Raw genomic sequence first — 20,974 nt, forward strand, 5'->3', positions numbered from 1 at the left:
CTAAAATCACCTTAAAAAAACAGGCAATATTTATTGAGGAAAGCAAGAGAAAAATAGAAATATGATAAAGGTTGTAAGGAACAGAGAAAAATTAGTAATCATGTACTGAGAAGAGTTTTGTTGAGGACCTGCCTATTGGCAGAGAACTTATGATGTTTATTTGACAGTCTTTTGTGATTATGGCACAATTTAAATTTTTTTTCCCATTATTCTAAACACATTGAGTGATGTAGGAAATGTATCACTGCCTCTACTGCTAGCCTTTTTTTTTTTGGAATGCCTCGTGAAGTGGTAACTGAAGCAGACTAAGACTGCACTTGGAGTTAAGCAATACTATCTCTGACACATAGAGCACATATGCAGCTGGATGCTTTATTCTTATAGCACTAGCCGGCTGCCTTGGAGCAGTGATTTCAAATAAAAAGGATCATTAAGTGAAGTAAGCTTAAGAGTGCTTTGTGGTTTGGAAGGAGTGGCTTTGAGACTTTGATACTTTTACACATTATGAAGCTTGGTATTTTATTCTGAGAATGTGGAAGATGGAGAAAATTGCTTTTAGAACTCCCAAACTTGCAGAATCTGAATATTCTCAGTGACATTAATTTTTTTTAAAGAGGAAATTTATCTGCATATGTGCAGATAGATTTTCTTGCAACTTGCCTGTAATGCAGAAAAACATCTGATCTCTTACCACAGCAATTTGAAAATGGCTCCTGCTATTAATTGAACGTTTCATTAACCAGAACTTGCAGAAATTTCTGCATTTTTTATTATTTATTTAAATTTTGGAGGCTAGCACTATTTTATATATATATATATATATATATATATATATATATATATATAATTGTTTTTAATGTGCCATCTAATAATCTTTGTTTTATTTCAGTGCTTATATCGTGAGGGGAAAGTATCCTGATTTCCTTCTTCCGTATGATACTCCTCCTAGAGGTAATCCAAATTTCTGTTTAATCTGATTTATTCACTGAATTATTAATGGCAGTTTACTTTTAACCCTTCACCATAAAGGAATTTAATTCATGTTCATACTGCCTGCTGTGGGAGTAGTTTCTATATCAAAATTTAAAATCTAACTTTCTGTCCAGCATTTACTTGATAAGTATCATGCACCTTCTGCTATTCTTTTATAGGGGAGATACTTGTACATTTCTTTATTGACACTCCAGAGTTACAGTTAATCTATTATCCAATGAAGGATTAAATAGGAGTATGTCAGCTGATAAATATGAATTAAATTCCTGATTGGAGCACTTAATATTAGTATAGCAATGGCAAATAAAGGAAGCAAGCTTATACAATATTAGCAAAAAAAAATAATTCTGATATCACCTATCCATTCCCGTCTAATGAAATTCAAATTCAAACTACCCACTTCAACCATGCCAAATGGAAGTTTTGTTCCAGCAATCAGTTACACTCTGGCTGAAAGCAGATTTAAGCACATCTCTTTCCTACAACCTTTTTCAATTTCATTTTATGTCCCTTTATGTGTGTTGTGAAAATGTGGGATGTCATCAGCATTTAGTTTACTCAATGCATTCAAAGTCTTAAACACCTCAGTCAGGTCTGCAGGTGCCTAGTTTTCAGATGCCGCAATTTGCAGAACTGAAGAACATTTTTAGTAAGAGTGAGTGCCCTTTTCTGCCCTTGATTAAGTTAACACCTTGATTATTACTCTTCTCTACACCCATTACAATAGATCCAAATCCTTCCTAAAATGAGGCATAACTAAGGTGGAGCACATGCCCATCAACCCTAGTTACGCTATTACTTCCAGACCTGTATGCAGTACTCAAATGTGGCTTAACCAGTAGTGCCTTATACAATGGGATAATCACTTCTTGTGTCCCTGCTGCCAAAATTCCCATATTTCATTAATAAAACCTCATGAGCTATTCTAGCTACCTGTCTGCACTGCTCAGAGAACTTCATGTTTCTACCCTGACTTCTAATCTGTCTTGGCACAAGGACATTATAAATATTGCTTCCTCCGCATCTAAACTTGGTTTTCTCTTTCTCTCTCAGCGTTACTTTTCTTCCAAACAGCTGTTCACTCTGTACAAATCACAAATCTGCTCTACCATGGAATATTGTTCCCACATCTGGGGGCTGTGCCCCCAAAACCTCTCTCGGGGGGCTTCTAGATTCCATTCAGAAGAGGGCAGTTAGGTTTATTAATAACTCATCTCTAAAAGAGTCTCTCCACTCGCTGTCTCATAGACGTACTATTTCTTCTGCATGCCTTTTCTACAGATACTTCCATGGGCACTGTTCTTCTAAATTGGCTTCTATAATTCCCATTCTTTCTTTCAAAACAACCCGAACACGTGCCGCCACCAGCCAACATCCATTTACTGTCCAACTTCAAAATCACAGAACCAACTTTTCATCTTCCTTGTTTATTAATTCAACTGCCATTTTCTGGAACAACCTTCCTTCATACATATTTCCTGAAAATTACAGTCTAAGGACGTTCAAGTCTATTATCAACAAATATCTTCTCTTGTCTTCTCAACCTCCAACCCAAGCATGGTACTAAGCACTGTAGGTTCTAATACCTCTTGTGTTTGGGGTTTTCATAAAAAAAAAAAAAAAATTATCTCAACTAGTTATTATGTTATCCTGTGATTACTACTACCCATGTGCACAGTACCTTGCATTTATCAATGTTAATCTCAGGTGCTACTTTTCAACCCCATCTGCTTAGTTTTTATAGATCTTGTTGCGGTAGTATATCCTGATTCCTGTGATTAACCCCTGTTGACCTTACATTTATGTAAATTATACTTTATATGTGGTAAAAAGATATTCTTGTTAGTTATATGATTTAAATAAAGAAGTTTAGATTTTGGTTTAAGAATTAATGCTGCAAGCTTAATAGATTTATAGCTTTATCATTCATTTTAAAAGGTCACTAGTTTTAAAAAACTAGTATGAAATTTAAAATTTTAATATAAAATTTAAAATTATTCCCAAACTTTGTAATATAAAAATTATTCTTTTTTTCTGAAGTGGCTAGCACAGTTGCAACATTTGCTTTTCTTTTATGCCATGTGGAAATATGGCCTGGATTCAATTTCCACCCAGGAGGAACTTTATGGGTGTTATTTCTTATGTAATGCAGTTGGTTTCAGACAAGGTTTGCATCTTTTTTTTTTTCTGGAAACTTGGGATTTTTATCCCAGAAAACTAAACTCTCTGTCGGTAGAATAGTTCCAATTTATAGACATGATATAGTGTTCTTATTTATTTATAAAATAAATTTTTTATGAAGGAAATTTCCTAAATTGTTATTGGCTTAGTCTTTATTCCAATTTTTAACTTATTGAGAAAATTTGTAAAATATGAAGGTTATTCAGAAATTCCTTTTGTATTGGCAAATATCACCAAAAATGTTGAGAAGCACTGAAGTAAACCATATTAGCCATTATGTATTTCATGCACAAATAACCTTTATTCAATTTATATACAGTAAACCCTCGATTTAATGGACTAATAGGGAAGAAGGGGTGTCCGTTAAATCAAATGTAACCTGGGGGCACATTTTTATTGTTCTTAATGTAAAAAAAAACTTTAATACAATATACAGTCGTGTACGATATAAAATTATTAAATTATAATAAAGAATATGTAATATTCTGTTGTAAATATAAAATGTTACAATTTGGCCTTTGATTTACAAATATCAGAAACAGTTTGTTTTTTTTATGCCATAAATTTCACAAACACGTGCTATTGAGACTCCTTGTTCCAATTTCTCAATTAGCTCTAATTTCTGTGCCACATTTAAGTTCACACACTTTATTTTCACTTCTCAATCACTTGATGCTGTAAAATGCATACATTTTGCCGATCTTATTACTAGTACCCTTTTTCTTTTTCCCACGCTGTATAGTTTCAGGTGGAGAAGTGTTTTCGTCTTACGCTTATTTTCCACCTCTATGCAAATTGGTCAGTCGTCCAAACAGGGATAAGGTGCACTCCGTAATCACTCTTTTCCACGAAGTAGAAATTCTTAGAAACGAGCAGCCGAAACTCACACCGTTGTCACGTGATTCTAGGCTTCCGTCACCTACAGTGATATGGCCACTGATAACGACCACACACAAAAGGCAGGTCAACAATTCCGACCGGTCACTCTCGTATAGCACTTTCTTTCCCCTTCCTTGGCCCCCTCCCTCGAGGCGAGCTCCCTCACACAAACGGAGATCAGACTGTCGAAGGGTCAAATGATAAGGAGGAAATATATACGGGTAGAAGAGAGGTGGTCGGAGAGTCGTGTCGTGATGTGTCTTTGCCTTCCCTAAAAAAGCAAGGAAGCCCAGGGAAAAGAGACTGACATAAGAAGACATCGGTAAAAGCCAGCGACAGACCAAGACTGAAGAAAATACCCGGTAGTAGCCTGGTTTAAGGAGTGCGGATCTTTTTCCCAGATCGGTAAGTCGGAATATCATTAGCCCCTTTAATGTACTAGTATCTCTCCTCACTTAGGCTAAGTATATACCCATAATGTTAAGTATTTATACTGGCAAATAATGATAATTAAAAGAAGGTATCTTTTTACTCATTACCCACCACCCGAGATGGAGTCTCCTTAAGGAAAACATCCCACAAAGAACACACTTCCAAATGGCTTATGAAAGCAACTCTTTCTTGTCTTAATGTTAACGAACACTCAAGTTGTGAATATATGTACAGATGTTGTATTTATCTTATAGTAAATTATTCACTATTTACATACTTATGGATAATCTGCCAGTTTACTTAAATTTGCATTTAAATGTCTGTCAATCTTTGTGTATAACCTTTTCCAAGATGATCTTATCAATAAACTCTGTTTATTTTAAGCCTCCTTGCCTCAGACCTGTTCTCTTACTACACAATGCCCAGATTGTAAGTTAGTGGGATCAAAATAAAAGAACTTGTATTGCGGTACTCAAACACCTGACTATAACTGGAAAGGGTTTGTAGTAAAAACACAGTGCTTGGTCAAAGCCGCGATTCCTATTCCCTTCCATCGGGTAGGATTATTGAGGGCCGAGACCATTGTCCTAATATAAAAATCCACTAGACAATCACATGAGTATACTGGGGTTACGCTCAGGAACAAGTGTCCAAAGAGGAAAAAGCGTCCCGCAACACAGACGTGTCATCCAGAGAAGCCCAAACGAGAAGAAATAAGTAAACTCCAGTATAACAATGCACTCTGGTTGTATACAACCGGACCGCACAATAGCTTGAGGCAGACTGAGACCGAAACAAAGCGAGTCAGTAGACCTGCAGTTTAGTGTCCCGAGTAATGTTCAGCTCGCAAGTCTCCTCTATTCTGTAATCTGGGAAAACAGCTATTTGAACATGTTTTCAGAAAGAATAAAAAACAATTTCCTGAATTTGATTATAAAAATGAAGTAGGTAATTATCAAAACAATAATGGAAATAGGTAATTATTAATTTTTAATTAATAATAACACTGAAGTTTTGTATAACCTAAAAAAAATATAGTCTAGATTTATATGTACATTACTGTATTATTATTTGTCTGGTCCATTAAATCTGTTATATCGGGGTCGTTAAATCAAGGGTTTACTGTACTGAGGCTTAATTTGTCGTGCAGTATTTCTCCCATTGGCATATAAGTTGTTCATTTCTAGTTTCTTTATTTTATTTTATTCTAATTTAAGAATACCAAACCTCCACAGTTTACAGGGATAGTCCCACAACTGACTGCCTGTCCTGGAATATCTCCAGTTTTTAGATTGTATCCCTGGAAAGGTGATTCACAAGAACAAAAATCATTTAAGTGTTTCTTTCTATAATAATATGCTACATATTACTTCATGAGCTCTCTTGAAATGGTAAACATTGTTTACTCTACCTCCTATTTTTTTAAATTGCTATGGCCATATCAGTGGTTTAACAACAGTATGGCAAATGTGGCCTTGTCTTTAGGTCATAAATAGATGTAATGAAAGACTCAGAATAACTGGATTTATTTTTTTTTTTTTAAATATGACTATGATTTTATAATCTGAATCAGTCATCATAAAATGTCTGGTAGAGGGTTTTGGATAATAATTTTATAATTACAGTCAAACTTGGTTATAACAAGCATCAAGGGACCGACAAAATTTCCTCGTTATGACCGTTACTTGCTATATCAGTGATGAGTTAACTCTATGTCCTATTTTTTTTTTTAAATTTCTCAATAACTAAGGCGCATTTAGGGCTAGAGCCTCAAGCTGCGAACAAATTTAGACTATGTATATATAAAGTGCTATAGCATCATAATACACAGCCATTTCTGAATAAACAGAAAATTTTTAAGGCGGCATCGTTTTAGGTTATATCTCATATTGTGAATACCTTCACAACGAGTTGCCATGATATTGCACTACTTCGAATAAGTAACGCTTCACCTAAGGAGAAGACTAATGTTACTTATTCTCAGATAGGTACCACCACCCAGACGGCACCATTTCAGGGCTATTTGGCCCTTCTTCGGTGAGTGTTAGTCTTCTCCTTAGGTGAAGCGTTACTTATTCGAAGTAGTGCAATATCATGGCAACTTGTTGTGAAGGTATTCACAATATGAGATATAACCTAAAACGATGCCGCCTTAAAAATTTTCTGTTTATTCAGAAATGGCTGTGTATTATGATGCTAAAGCACTTTATATATACATAGTCTAAATTTGTTCGCAGCTTGAGGCTCTAGCCCTAAATGCGCCTTAGTCTAAATACATCATACACCATCAGGCATCTCTCATATTGTGGAGTTATACTTCATAACTGTTTTTGCCATCATTGCATCACTTGGGTACCTACCCACTCACCGAAGAAGGGCCAAATAGCCCTGAAACGGTGCCGTCTGGGTGGTGGTACCTATCTGAGAATAAGTAACATTAGTCTTCTCCTTAGGTGAAGCGTTACTTATTCGAAGTAGTGCAATATCATGGCAACTCATTGTGAAGGTATTCACAATATGAGATATAACCTAAAACGATGCCGCCTTAAAAATTTTCTGTTTATTCAGAAATGGCTGTGTATTATGATGCTAAAGCACTTTATATATACATTTCTCAATAACTTGATGAAAAGATAGATTCAAAAAAAAACAAAAGAAATATTAGAGAGAAAAAAATAGTATAAGTATATACTTACATATTATTTGTATTAATATGCTTGTATAAAACTACAATACACTTAATACTGTATTAAACACAATTTGTCTGTAATTTTAAAACCATATACTTAATACTAAACAATACCATTTCATAATAAACATGATTTCAATTAGTCTTTATTTATGAATCTTAAAATTGATGTTTGTTTTAAAGATTTCACTTTGATATTTCTTAAGTTTTCCCTTAAAACACTCAAAGCATTAAGTCTCTTTACTTGCCTTAGGTCCTTTAAAAAATTGACTGTGTCCATTGCACCTTGAGCTTGTGAAATTGTCAGCACTGATTGATTTTGATTCACTTTTCATCATATCGTCATCACAATCATCGTCGTTATCGCCATTGTTGAGCACAGCATCTACATTGTCACTCTCTGTAGGAAGATCACTAGTTACAAATTATCATTGTCTCATACAAATTAATCTATGTTATCTGTATTAAAACCTACAATGTTGTTAAGTAGCAACCATTCGGATAATGGTAAGTTATTTTCTTCGTTTCCATCATCATCTATGATTGAAATTTCATTTGAATTTAATTTTGATTTCTTGAAGCAATTCAATATGGTTGTTGAAGTAACGTTGTTCCACACATCATTCAATAAATTTATAGCATCCAACATTGATATAGACTTGATAAGTTTCTGTTCTCTTCAACTAATCAGATGTAGAACTAGAAATCTTTTATAAAATCCTTTCAAACTCTTGATTACACCTGTGTCCGTCGATTGTAAAATTGATGTCGCATTGAGAGGCAGAAACACTAGCTTAATGCTGGACAAATTTTGAATCTGGGGATGTGCAGGACAGTTATTATCTAACAATAAAATATATTTTTCTTCTTTTTGAACCGCTCCTTATTCGTCATTTATGTATCGCCAAAAAATATCCAAAATCATCCAAGCTTTTTTGTTCGCAGTGTAATCCACAGGAAGTTTCCTTATGTTTTTGAAACACTGAGGTTTTAACAATTTTCTGATTACAAGGAGTTTTTTTTTTTTTTTTTTTTTTTTAATCAGTTCCTGTCATATTTGCACATACGAGCACCATCAAGCGAGCCTTTGATTTTTTCCCACCAACACATATTTCCCCTTTGAATTTAAATGTATTGTCAGGTGCCAAATTATAAAAGAGTCCTGTTTTGTCTGCATTATAGATGTCTTCATCATTGAAATCTTTCCTGATTTCTGCCCAAATACGGTCAATCCATTCATTTGCCATTATTGGATCTGCAGATTGAGATCCTCCACTAATTTTTGCATAAACGATGTTATGTCAGTTTTTAAATCGATACCAGCCAACAACGGTTGGCTGGTATCGATTTAAAATTTTTCCACTTGAGCCTTCAAGATCGGACAGTCTATTGAAAATTCAGCACTTCTTTATGTAGTGAACCACTGAAGTAATGCTTCATCGACGTCTGTTAACTCGCACTTTCTTAATTTTTTGTTTTTTTTCAGTTATGTTCTTTTCCAGTGTCGATATGTAAACATCTTTATTCTTCACAATGTCAATACACTTGAAGAAGACAAAGAAAACTTTTTACACACTTCAACATTTTTTGCATGTTGAAGTGTGTTATGTTCTAACTCACAAATAATTTCTGCTTTTTTGCGAGTCGAAAGACACTTTCTTTTGTTAGTAGACATGTTTCTGAAGGAAGGGTCTGTTTCTAATTTATTTTACTCTAAGAATGATAAAGTGATCTGCATACAATGTTCTTAGAAGTCCCGAAATGCATACAAAGTTCTTAGAAGTCCCAAAATAAATTTATGGCTTAGTGAATACAAGACAATCTGTAAATAGAGTAATGCGACAAGCAGGACACCAATGCAGTATTGTATAGCTCCCAATTCCCAGAGGACAAGGCTATAAACCGGCTGCTAATGCAATGCAGGTGGTCATAAAGCTGTCACCCTTTTCATTTTCATCTATTCCAAGAATTGGGTTTTTCTTACTACCTGAGCAATTAAGAATGTTTGCATAGTTACCAAAATTTGTTCAGTATATCTGTACAGTACACTCGTTATAACAGTGAATGATTGTATGGGAATACACATAAATTAAAATCATTATGGCTTTTTGCTTGTTACAGCCGTGATCGCATTATAACTAAGTTCGGCTGTATTTTCTATTATTGTTTAATTTAAAAAACTTTCCTTCTCTGGTACTTGCCATGTCTAAGAAAACAATGCACAGTGAAACGTTCAACTCTTTGTTGTCTGCAGCAAGCAGTGACTACTTGCCTAAGCCAACAGCAGGCAGTGGCAATGAAACTTTTAGAATACTGTGTACTTGTACAATATGATGTGAAGTTCTTTCAACTATGCAGTTATGTTTGTTAGTACATTGCAAAATTCCAGATATTTGTTTAGGCACTTTATTGAGGTATTAATTGTTTGAATGTGATATGCAGAGATATCTTTTTCTTGATTAACTTGAAAGATATCTTTTTTTTCTTTTTTTTTAAAGGCTGATGTTATATAAAGCTGGCTTCCTTGCATGTCTTGAATTTAGTAATACTAACAGCCAGTTTCATTTGAAGGAAATACTGAGAAAACTTAACTCAATTGCTATAAATCAGTTTCTTAATAACCATCCATTTAAAGTATAAATATAATTTCTAGTTCATCCCATGAAGATCAACTCACCACCTCTTCAAAGTGGACTCTATTTGGTACTCGAAATGAAATACGGAGGAACTTTTATGTCATGTTTTAGAGTAAGTATCAAATGTCTTACTTTTGTCTTTAATTATAACTAGGAGTTTAATTTATTTGTGCGTGTTTGCTGAAAATTTCTAACAGCAATGATCACAGTTGTGAACTGAATAGTACATAACTTTTCAATAAATCATGTCACTTTCAGCATTTCTAGTAGTAGTATTATGCTGTGTACATGGAATAAACTGCATTAAATTATGAATCTTCATTTATCATTCATATTTTGCCTTCATGTGAAATACCCATTTCATGCATCCTTTTTAAACATTATTATGCTTTGAATACCTTGAGATGCATGAAATGTTTAAACTATGATTATCAAGCCATTGTATTTATGACATTTATCAAGCCATTGTATTTATGACATAAAGTCATAAATACAATGACTTGAAAGGATTTGATATGGAGAATCCAGTTTTCATTTGGTAATCATGCTTACTTTCAACATGAGCTGATTGAAGTATACTTATTTTGATGAAGAGCTTTTTGTACAAAAGCTGTCCCACATACTTGTTTGTATATAACTAGATATTACTGTTATCTATTTTGCAATGGCAGGGAAAAGTTAAATTGCAAAATTATATATTTTCCGATGAGTTACTGCAAAGATTATTTAAAAAAAAAAAAAATTTACACAAATTTAGAGTTAAATTATTATACAGTGGATTCCGGTTATTTGGGCCACCGGTTAATCAGGGCAGCCGTTTATTTGGGGCAAATCTTAAAAAACAGAAACCAATCGAGAAAATAGCCAGGGTTTACTTCGCTTAATTGGGACAGCATGCCGTTTAATCGGGGCAGGAGACCGCAGCACTGGAGATTACCCTACGATTGTCTCCGATGGTACCACGTGGTTTGGTCGAAATTCTGGAGGTCACAACCATAAAACAATAAAAACAATTAGCAGTCACCTGTTTATTGGGCTTTTCTGTTAGTGAAATCTATCATAAACAGACAGTAAACTCGATCTTACTGAATTTGTGATAATACCAACAGCTGGAATTCTGTGGGTTATTATGGTGAAATGTGTTTACACTTCCATGAAATCTTTGTTCCTATTTTTAAAGCTTTGTAACTCGTTACTCTGTTCTCACTTGCGCGTATTGTGTTACTTGCAATTTTTGTGTGCCGTGTTCTTTGTTATTGATTGCTTATCTTTTGACTGTTTTAAATTTTAACCCCCCCACCCCCGCCCACAAATGTCAGTGAACAGAAATGTCAACTAGTTCGTATGAACATATTACAGTATGTATTAATTATTCCGATGATCACGTATATTCTTCCGATTTTCACGTATTATTTAATTTTTTAATTGGTAAGTAAGGTAATAAAGTGTAAATTTGTGCTTAATATATCTTTGCTTTTATAGCCTGTGGATAATATTCCTCCTATTTTCGCTAATTAGAATCACTTTTAATAGAATTAAAATTCAATTCACAACCGGCACTTACTGCACATCGTATAGTGAACGGTACTTTACTATGTTGAGTTCGTCGTAACGTGATTTGATTGTACAGTGAACCAATTGTAAAGGGGGGGGGTACATTGTATTTTTAACTATTTACGTGAAACTTTGGATAATTGGGGCAGCCACTTAATCCGGCCAAAATGCACTAGTCCCGATGTGTCCCAAATAACTGGAATCGACTGTACTTGCAATTTTTTAATTTATACATATATATTTTAGTATTATTTTTTTTATTTATTTATTTTCGAGTGCGAGTATGAGTTCGAACATCGTGCTTTGAATTTAGAAAATATCCTAATAGAATCAGCTGATAAGGATATTATATTGTATAGTATCAATGGAAAAAATTTTTATGTGCCAGCTTATGGAATTAAATGTACCATTATGGATTTTTATGAATAAATAATGGTAAGTTAAAATTTACACTTTAATGCTGATTGAATTGAATATGTGATTAATTTGTTTAGTGAAAATATGCAATGCAGTAAAAGCTTTGTTATCCAGCATTTGTGGGATTAGGACATTCTTGTTATCAAAATTTTCTCGTTATATAAAGTCTCTCTCTCTCTCTCTCATGCTCAATAATATGTAATAAGTGTTGTGTAATAAAAAGAGAAAAATATTTATATTTACGTAATGTTTTATTAATTTTATGCCAAAAGGGATCCAGACCACAAGCAGTTTCTAATAGGGACCGTGAAGGAAACTGCTGTAATTGGTGACCTGTCCTTAAATATAAATATGCTAGTTACTAGAACTTGGATTTTCTGGATAACAAAGCTTTATGCTGTACCTAGAAATATTCTCATTTATGCAGAATACTTCTGTATTGTTTCAGGCTTGAGGTTCCATGATCTCTTACAGTCACTGGTACTCATAGAAGATACCTGAAGTATATTACATCAATCATCATCATTCTTGGTATGAGTAAGATGATGTTTCTTCTAAAAACTAGTGGCGAATGTTACACACACACACACACACACATGATATATACATATATTCCAAATATAAATGGATATTTATGTCAAAACATGGGATGTAAAATGAAATGGCAAAAACCTAAAATAAGCATTTTTTCTGTTAATGAGCCGAAGTGTGATTTATGTGTGACATACTAAATTACTATGATTATCAAATGTAAATAATAGTTCTCACAGTCAACATGGTACATACAGTTGCTATTTTACATTACATTTGGTATTTATATGCAACATATTTATTGTGGTTACCAAATGTCAATCATTTGGTAACTGTAATCAGTAGAAGTAGTAGTGCTAAACTCAATAGATATTCACTATTAACTTTTGCAAACCATTATATGCTGCAATACAAAAACTTCTCAAATGTTCTTTCTGTACCAGAATTATTCAATGTTTTCCATATATTAACAAATCCATTACCATTTCTATTAAATTTTCACCAGATTTTATATTTTCTAGCAAACTTTTGATATATCCTTTATTCTTAACTGTACTGTGGAAAACATATTCTTCCAGGCCATGCATAAACTTTCATGTTCAAATGTTTTTATGCTTTTTTTTTTTGTTTATTGGTTTTACTTAAAAGTCCAAACTTAGTTTTACTACTTCTGAAGCCTTCGTAGCTAGCACAGTTATGAGCCTTTTCACACTCGGGCTCTGCTTGGTTCTTATTCCAGATACTGAGGTTTTTTTGTCTCAAAACATCACACTCATTACAGAATGCATGTAATTTATAAACTCAATAATAATGTCTCATGGTCTTGTTAAAAACCCAAGCACACAAGTGAGTGATTTTTACTTCATTGACAAAAATTTATATGATACTGTAGAATTTTGATTATTTGGAACAGTTTTATTTTGGATAGTTGATGTTTTTCATATAATTCATTTTAAATGCAATATAAATATATTTTTTCTGTATGCAATAGAAAAAAATTAATGACCAAAAATTACAGTATTTATATTTTACACTTGGACTGATTTACAGTTTTAAAATAAATTCCAATGTTTTTCTGCTTAGAAGAGTCTTTTTTTTTCTACAGCAACAGTCTATATTTTTTTCACCATATCAGTTGGCTTATGGTTTGGTCTTCTTTCAGTTTGGCCCATCCAGTAGCAATCTGAAGGGCATTTAACATTTCCCTGGCTTTCAGCTTTAAGGATGTATGTTCATCATATTGTTCCTTTTCATTTTTAATTTCTGTCTGATTTGAATTAGTAATTAAAGGTGAAACTATTTTTATTTCCTCATCTGTCAAAAAGTGAGAGGTGAATAATTGCAAAAACAACTTGCAGCTAATGCACAGTTCATGCTTTCTAGTTTTATTCATTGCTGTTTAAATTTCCGACTGATCTGATTTATTATAGAGTTTATCAAACTGTACAGAGAAAACCCTTATTTATATTATCAGTGACATTTTATACAGTTCAGACAACTATAGAAAGTTAAATCAAGAGAATATACAAATAAAAAAATCCAAAGAACAAGGCATATAAACTATGAAGCTTGGTTCTGCAAAAAGGTAAGCATATTTTGTATATGCAGAAATCTTATGTGTTAAAAAAACAGCAAGGCTTTATTGATCATTTATAAAAACTGCAGTGTGCTTTCTTTTTGTAACATATTCAAATGAATAACAGATGCCTTTTTATGCATTATAGCCAAAGTAGCTTATGTGCCATCAAACCCCCATGTCAACAACCTTTTTACTATTTTGAAAATTGTCTATGGAAATTTTTCAAATTTCCAAAAAAATATAATGTTGTCATTAAATAACCAGAACAGCTTCTGTAGATGAAAAGAAAATACTTGGAATGACTTGTCAACATTAATAGCATTATGATTTGTTGGTCATTAATAGATCACTATTCAAAAATAAATCACTATTAAATCCATTGGTATTAGAAATTTATTCAGAGTAATATTTTCATTAATAATAATAATCAGATTAAGTATATATATATATATATATATATATATATATATATATATATATATATATATATATATCTCCAATACTTTAAAATAAAATAAAACAAGCCAGTAGTATGGCAAAAACTGTAGAGTGAAAATTAACATAAAAATAACCCAAAATAAAACGAACGAACAGGAAAGGGAAAGTAAATGTAAGACATAATTAGTAGCCGAAAAACCCCTATATAATTTAGCACTTTAAATCCAATTAATAAAACCGATTTAAAATAATGCCAATTACATAATAATAATTTAGTGGTACCCCCCCCCCCCTTGAACGGTACTAGTTCCGAAAGACGTGAAATATCACCAAAAAGGGTTAAAGGAACTACTAAAAGATAACAAAATTAAAATAGAATAGACTGACCATTATGCCCCATATCAACAGAGAACCACGAGGCCAATAATGGTCATGGAATCGCTGCATTTCAATCGCTATACAAATCGTTGCAAAGGCGAAAAGATCGAAGAACCAAACCACCCATTCCTCCTCCGATCGATCCACCAATGCAGAGGATTTGCACAGCGGTGGCCCTTATGCAGTGAAAAATAAATTATAGAACAAACAGCACTCTAAAGCAGAGCCACACCACTGACATAATTTAAGCTGAACCAACTTATATAAAAGAAAAAGGAAAATAGATGACGGCACAGGCGCTGTTTAATTAGCATATCAACCCATTACTACCTTTAAATTATATTTAAATAATGGCAAAAGTTAAAATATAATAAAATAAATAAATATTAAATAAATAAATAAATAAATATATATATATATATATATATATATATATATATATATAAGTACATATTAAGAACTTATAATCTAGAATCAGTTAATTAGTTTTTTTTCCTTCCCTTTTCTTCAGGAGAGAAAATGATGTATGCTAATTTGAATGGGTTAAGACAAGTTGTAACATGGCCAAGTCAGGTATACAAGCCAATGAAAGCTCAGTGCCAGTAAGTATTTTATTGCACAAAATATTTTATCAACAATTTTATTTGTGATGCCCTTTTAATGAGTGTCACTATGAAAATTATGCACTTATATAAATGCAAGCCAACCTTTGAATGATAGTTGATATCAACTACGTATATTGAAATTTAGTAAACAATATCATATTTTCCATCTTTCTGCAAATAAGACCATCAGTTTAAGTTTTAATCAGGTATTTATCTCACTTCATTCTCTGTAACATTGTCACCTTCCCATGAAGATTTTTCTAGAATGTTTATAAAATTTCTTTCACTTTGAATAAGGCTCTCTTGACTTTCAAATTCTTAACCATTGAGATAATTTTGTAAACCCATGAATAAGTAGTAATTTAATGTTGGAGGTTTCGAAAATGTGGTGGATTCACCCCACAAAAATTCATAAATTTTGGAGAACAGAAGTTAGATAAAAGCAGACATTTCTGTTTTTTTTTTTAACAAAGGTATGTTACAGTATCACTTTATAGCTGTAGGCTAATTGTAAGTATAACATGTAAAGATGAATAAACCTGCTTAGTACATTTGATCTTTGGTAATTATATACTTTATTCATTCTTAAATAGTGAATACTTAACCTTTTCCTTTGTGAATTTACCAAATTTATGAATTCACGGTAGTGAGATTTCTGCTATGGCCTGTTCTATGGAATACTTTTTTGGAGAATTTATAAAAATTAAAACTTTATGCTTGAATGCTTTTAATTATTAATTTATGCCTATTTTGATCACATTGGTCACAGAATGCAATTATTTTTAAAAAATGAGAAATATTCAAAATAAATTTGTAAAATTCATATCCTTGCTGCTATATCTATTTACTTATTTTCATATTTTTCTGGATCAGAAGTCTAGATAATTCTGGCATTTTTAAAGCCAAAACAGTGCTGACAATATGATCTCTTAATTTTCAAAACTATTTTCATGTTATATTATTATTAAATCTGTTTATAAGCTTTGAAAGGCTTGCTCCGAGTACAGCCTTCATTTATTTTACTTTCCCCTCTCCAAGAGTCTTGTGGGCTTCAGTTAGGCCCGATAATGCACACGTTCAAATATTTCTTCCCTATTATCGGACTGTTCTTTGCAATTATAGAGGAAGCACACAATTTCACATGTTGCATCATTCAAGGTGGTAAATCCAGCATGTTTTTTCATGAACTTCATCCTATGCTGAATCACATAAATACATTGCCTGCAGGATGTCAATTTCACGTTGAATTTTGCTTTCAAGATATTGCATAATTTTATTTAATAGCATTCTTCAGTAGTTTTTTTTTTTTTTTTTTTTAAACACTGGACCTTGATCAAGTGACTGAAGACCTGAGGTCATATTCGGTGGTAGGTACTCAACAGTGATTGCACATGGGTACTTTACTTGACAATGAATAGTGCAGTTATCCACAAACAGCAAAATTTTTCTATTCTTCTCACTCAACATGCGATCTGAGTCCCTGATCCATTCTTCATAGATTCATGATGTCATCCATGGTTTGCTTGATACATAGTCGGTAATGGTTGGTTTTGAGGCTTTCCCAGTGATTAAAAGAGATCTTTTCTATGCCAGACATGTTTGCTGCTGGGAGAATAGTAATCTGTTGTTTGGCTTTTTTCCCACCACTAGATTTCTCTCCTTTAAATGTGTTTTATCTGGTAGCAATTTAAAAAAAAGAATTCAGTTTCAATGTTGAAGATGTCATTCTGGTTGTATGTCAGAAAAGCATTTTTTTAAATGATTTTTCCTTCCATTCCTTTGTATCATTAATGTCTACAGCTGTACTTTCACCACACACACTTCTGAAAGATAGGATGTGATGAGTCTTAAATTTTTAGAACCATCTATCTGAACTTTTAAATTCTTCAGTATCCATTCAACGTGTAAACAATTCAGCCTTAGCTTTTAAACAATAACCATCTATGGGAACGTGTTTTGCATACTCATTGTTAACCATTCCAAAAGTACTTTTCAAGATCCAGATTCTTCGCCTTTTGTGCTCATCCTACCCGATGCAGCAGCGGATTTCTCTAAACTTTCAATTGGCAAAACTATTCAATTTCTTGGAACCATACCAATAAACATACTTGCCAACTAATGAAATGAACTTCTAGTCTATGTTCATTTCTTTGCAGTACTGCAAGAAAACAGAATGGGAAATCTTAAATGATTTCTCACGGTCAGGCTCCAAGCTCGTCAATTACTTCAGTATATTTGAAGCATTCTGTCATTTTTAAACAGATATTTTAATAAAAAAGTAAAAATTCAGATTAAGAAGTAGAAATTTATCATTGTTATAGAGAAATCCTTTTATTTTCAATGTCATTATACTGAATGTAAAAGAGCATTAGGTTAATGAGAAATTTATTGATGCTATTTTACATTCTCTATAAACATATACAGTCAAAGCTATAAAGAGTTTTGACTGTATGTTTTACATCTTTTATTTTCAAAAAATTAAAAATATTAATTCTGCTTAAATTTTCAAAAAAAAAAACATTTTAGACATAAAATAGAATCATCAATATCTTATACTCTCCCACTTTTTACATTTTTTTTTTGTATATATAAATATTAAAAAACCCTTTAAATATTGAATACTATTATTTACTTTCATTTTCGAGTTTATTTCAAAATTTATTTTAAATTTTGTGCTCTGCACACAACTTGAAACTATATTTCTTGCAGTGCAGCAGCCATCTGGAGAGAATATTGTATTTTGTATAATTACCTTTACTTACTCTTTCAAAAACAACTAGGATAAGAATATAGATATTTATTGAACTAGTGAAAGAAGGCAAGTAATCTGCAACTTTAAACAAACAATTTCTGTTATTACACTACTCTTCAAGCATAAAGCCAAATAGTTGCAAAATGATGGTTGGTAACCTGACAGGTTCTTGCATGTAATTTCTTTGCAAAAACCATAAAAAAATCACTTCAGAAATTATTGCAGTCAAAGTTTGACTATATTTTATTTAGTAAGGTAAAAAAAAAATTTCAACCATTTTGATCATTGATTAATGCAGGAATGTTATTTTGAGGGTCACCTGCTAGATTACTTACCTGTCACTACCATTGTGCAACATGCTTTTCATTGTCTGACACAGAAATTTGTTAAAACTTTAAAAATGCTGTAATGGATGGCAAGAAAGATGGTATATCTGCAATATGAGAAAGTTATTTTATAAATAAGTGTATATTGCAGTAGTTCATTTTTACATGTACAGCAATACCCTGCATAGCACTGATAATTGGTACCGAAACTATTCAGTGTTATGTGAAACCATGCTGATTGAGGTATAATTATAATGGATTTTAATTGAATGCATACCAGAGAAACTGTCTATAAACAAATTTTAATAAATCTATAAACAATTTGCACTTGATAGCCAATTAAAAGTATTTGAAATAAAAAAAAAAACATTGCAAACATTTTCTTAATGTAAAGATAACATCATGAGAGATGAGAAAAAAAGTTTTAAAAAAGGTGGTTGTTTATTTAGGTATTTCAATAATGAAGTCTGGTGAAATCGTCTCTTCTTTTTCTTGGCATTCAAGTCTTTGTAGCAGCGAATCCCATCTTGTAAAATTTGCTGTATCTTGATGCTATGTTCAACATTCAGATCTCCGTTCATAATTGCCTTGCAGGCCATGTCAACTCCCCTGAAAAACTTTCTCCGATCTTCTGTTGAAAATACTTTTGGTGCCACTTCAGAATTGTTTTCCTCTTCTTCATAAGCAGTTTGCTCATCAATTTCAAGGAGAGTTGTACCATGCAAGTCACATACATTGACAGTGTCCAAAGTTTCAAATCCCAAGTGTTTTCTGATCTTCACAATGTCTTTGGCAGTTGACTGAACTTATATATAGATTCAAAACCAGTGAAATCATTTACCAAATGGGGAAAAATATGCTTCCAAAGTTTCAAATCCCAAGTGTTTTCTGATCTTCACAATGTCTTTGGCAGTTGACTGAACTTATATATAGATTCGAAACCAGTGAAATCATTTACCAAATGGGGAAAAATATGCTGCCAAAAGAATGCATGTTGTTGGCAGTGATTTCTAGCCAAGATGCAGATATATTTTCGATCGTATTTAAAGGGGTAAAAAAAAAGTGAAATGAAAAGCTGTCACGTCTTCTCAAAAACAAGATGAAATTAAGAATACTGAACACTTGCACATTGCAGCTGACTGCCTGAAAAGAGCTATTGTCACATGCACATGTGAGACAATAGAGTTGGCACTGCAGCATATTGTACCATATCTAGGCTACAACACAGTATATATATAGAGTAAGTGTCTAGGCTATTGAATGAGTTTTAATATGTACAGTAAATTTTCGACTTAAACTTAATTGAAAACCATGTTATAGTGAAACCCGTACTGTTTGAAGCAGTGCTAAGCGAGGTATTGCTGTATTGTTGTTATATACAAAGTTATTTAAGTAGATCTTTGTAATTCACAATTTTCTTTAAATCATGTACTGTACTTTTCTTTTTTTACTATAGAGGAGAGTGGAAGAAACTCATCCTGAAGAGTAATGTGATTTGGTTGAAGAATGTTTTAGAGTCGGCTCTCCCTAAGTTGGAGCATAAATCTAATGTACTTTCTAAAGCACTAAAAAGCCAGTTGGATTTCTGGCAGATCATGTTACCTGAATGCGATTCTGCATTTGAATTTGTAAATATGTGTGTAGGTCCTCATTTGAAATGCTTTGCAAAATACTTCCTTCCGCATTAATTAGTTTTTTTTGAAGTTGTGATTTTTAGACATTACCTGGTAATTCCTTTCTTTCTGTATATTACCATATATAATTACTGTATACAATGTATAGGTTACAAAAGTGCAATAGTTTTTAAAATAATTTATACAAGCCATTGAAATTTAATATTAAAATTACATCTCGTTATGATGCAACAGTACCTTATGGGTGAAGCATGCCATTTCTGAAATGTGGAAATTAGTTTGTAGACCATTAGTATTAGTAGTGGCATAATGATTCAAGAAAGCAAGCTTACAGGCAGCCAAAGGAAAATAACTTACATGATTTCCCCATCCCTTGTAATAATTCAATCCTCCTTTTAATTTATTCAAACTATCTACTTTCACAACTGTTCATTATGAGACATGTAAGAATGCTGCTATAAATGCACCTGCGTTTTAAAGCTATTTACGATACTTTTATATGTTCCTATGCAAGCTGTAACATGACTGAAATTCATATAGATAGTCTGATAACAGTAAGAATGTAACTTATTGCAATGAGAGAATTGCAAATTATTTCTGGAAACTAATTATTGGTAAACTGTAATTATTACAGACAGAATTGCAAATTATTACTTTTAATTTATTATTATTACATATTGTTGTCCTATTAGCTCAATTCTAAAATGCACAGAAAACAAAAAAAAAAATACAAAATCCAGTTAGTGATCTGAAACCATAATGGAGGAATACTAAAATTCACACTTATATAATTTTAATAGATTAGTTCCAGTTTATACAGTAACCTCTCATACAAGATGTTTTACTTAAGTTTAAATAGATAATGTCACATTTTATTTCTTACAACCAGTTTATGAGTAACTTTTTCAAAATAGCTAACCAGATTAGTTAAAGAAGATTTTTCTTTCTTT

General features: G+C 32.3%; 1 protein-coding gene across 1 annotated transcript in view; it reads left to right on the forward strand.

Moving 5' to 3' along the window:
• Nucleotides 1–20,127, forward strand: part of LOC150086464 (uncharacterized) — a 29,395-nt gene extending 9,268 nt beyond the window's left edge. Inside the window, exons 2-6 of the mRNA XM_090371405.1 lie at nt 890–951; nt 9,828–9,922; nt 12,230–12,312; nt 15,219–15,309; nt 19,847–20,127. Coding sequence (XP_090227531.1) covers nt 15,227–15,309; nt 19,847–20,078 — 315 coding nt within the window. The 5' untranslated portion in view covers nt 890–951; nt 9,828–9,922; nt 12,230–12,312; nt 15,219–15,226 and the 3' untranslated portion in view covers nt 20,079–20,127. The remainder of the gene's footprint in view (nt 1–889; nt 952–9,827; nt 9,923–12,229; nt 12,313–15,218; nt 15,310–19,846) is intronic.
• The last annotated feature ends 847 nt before the right edge of the window (nt 20,128–20,974 follow it).

This window comes from Mastigoproctus giganteus, chromosome 4, assembly GCF_048544385.1.
Source record: "Mastigoproctus giganteus isolate SK-2022 chromosome 4, ASM4854438v1, whole genome shotgun sequence".
NCBI classification, from domain to species: domain Eukaryota; kingdom Metazoa; phylum Arthropoda; class Arachnida; order Uropygi; family Thelyphonidae; genus Mastigoproctus; species Mastigoproctus giganteus.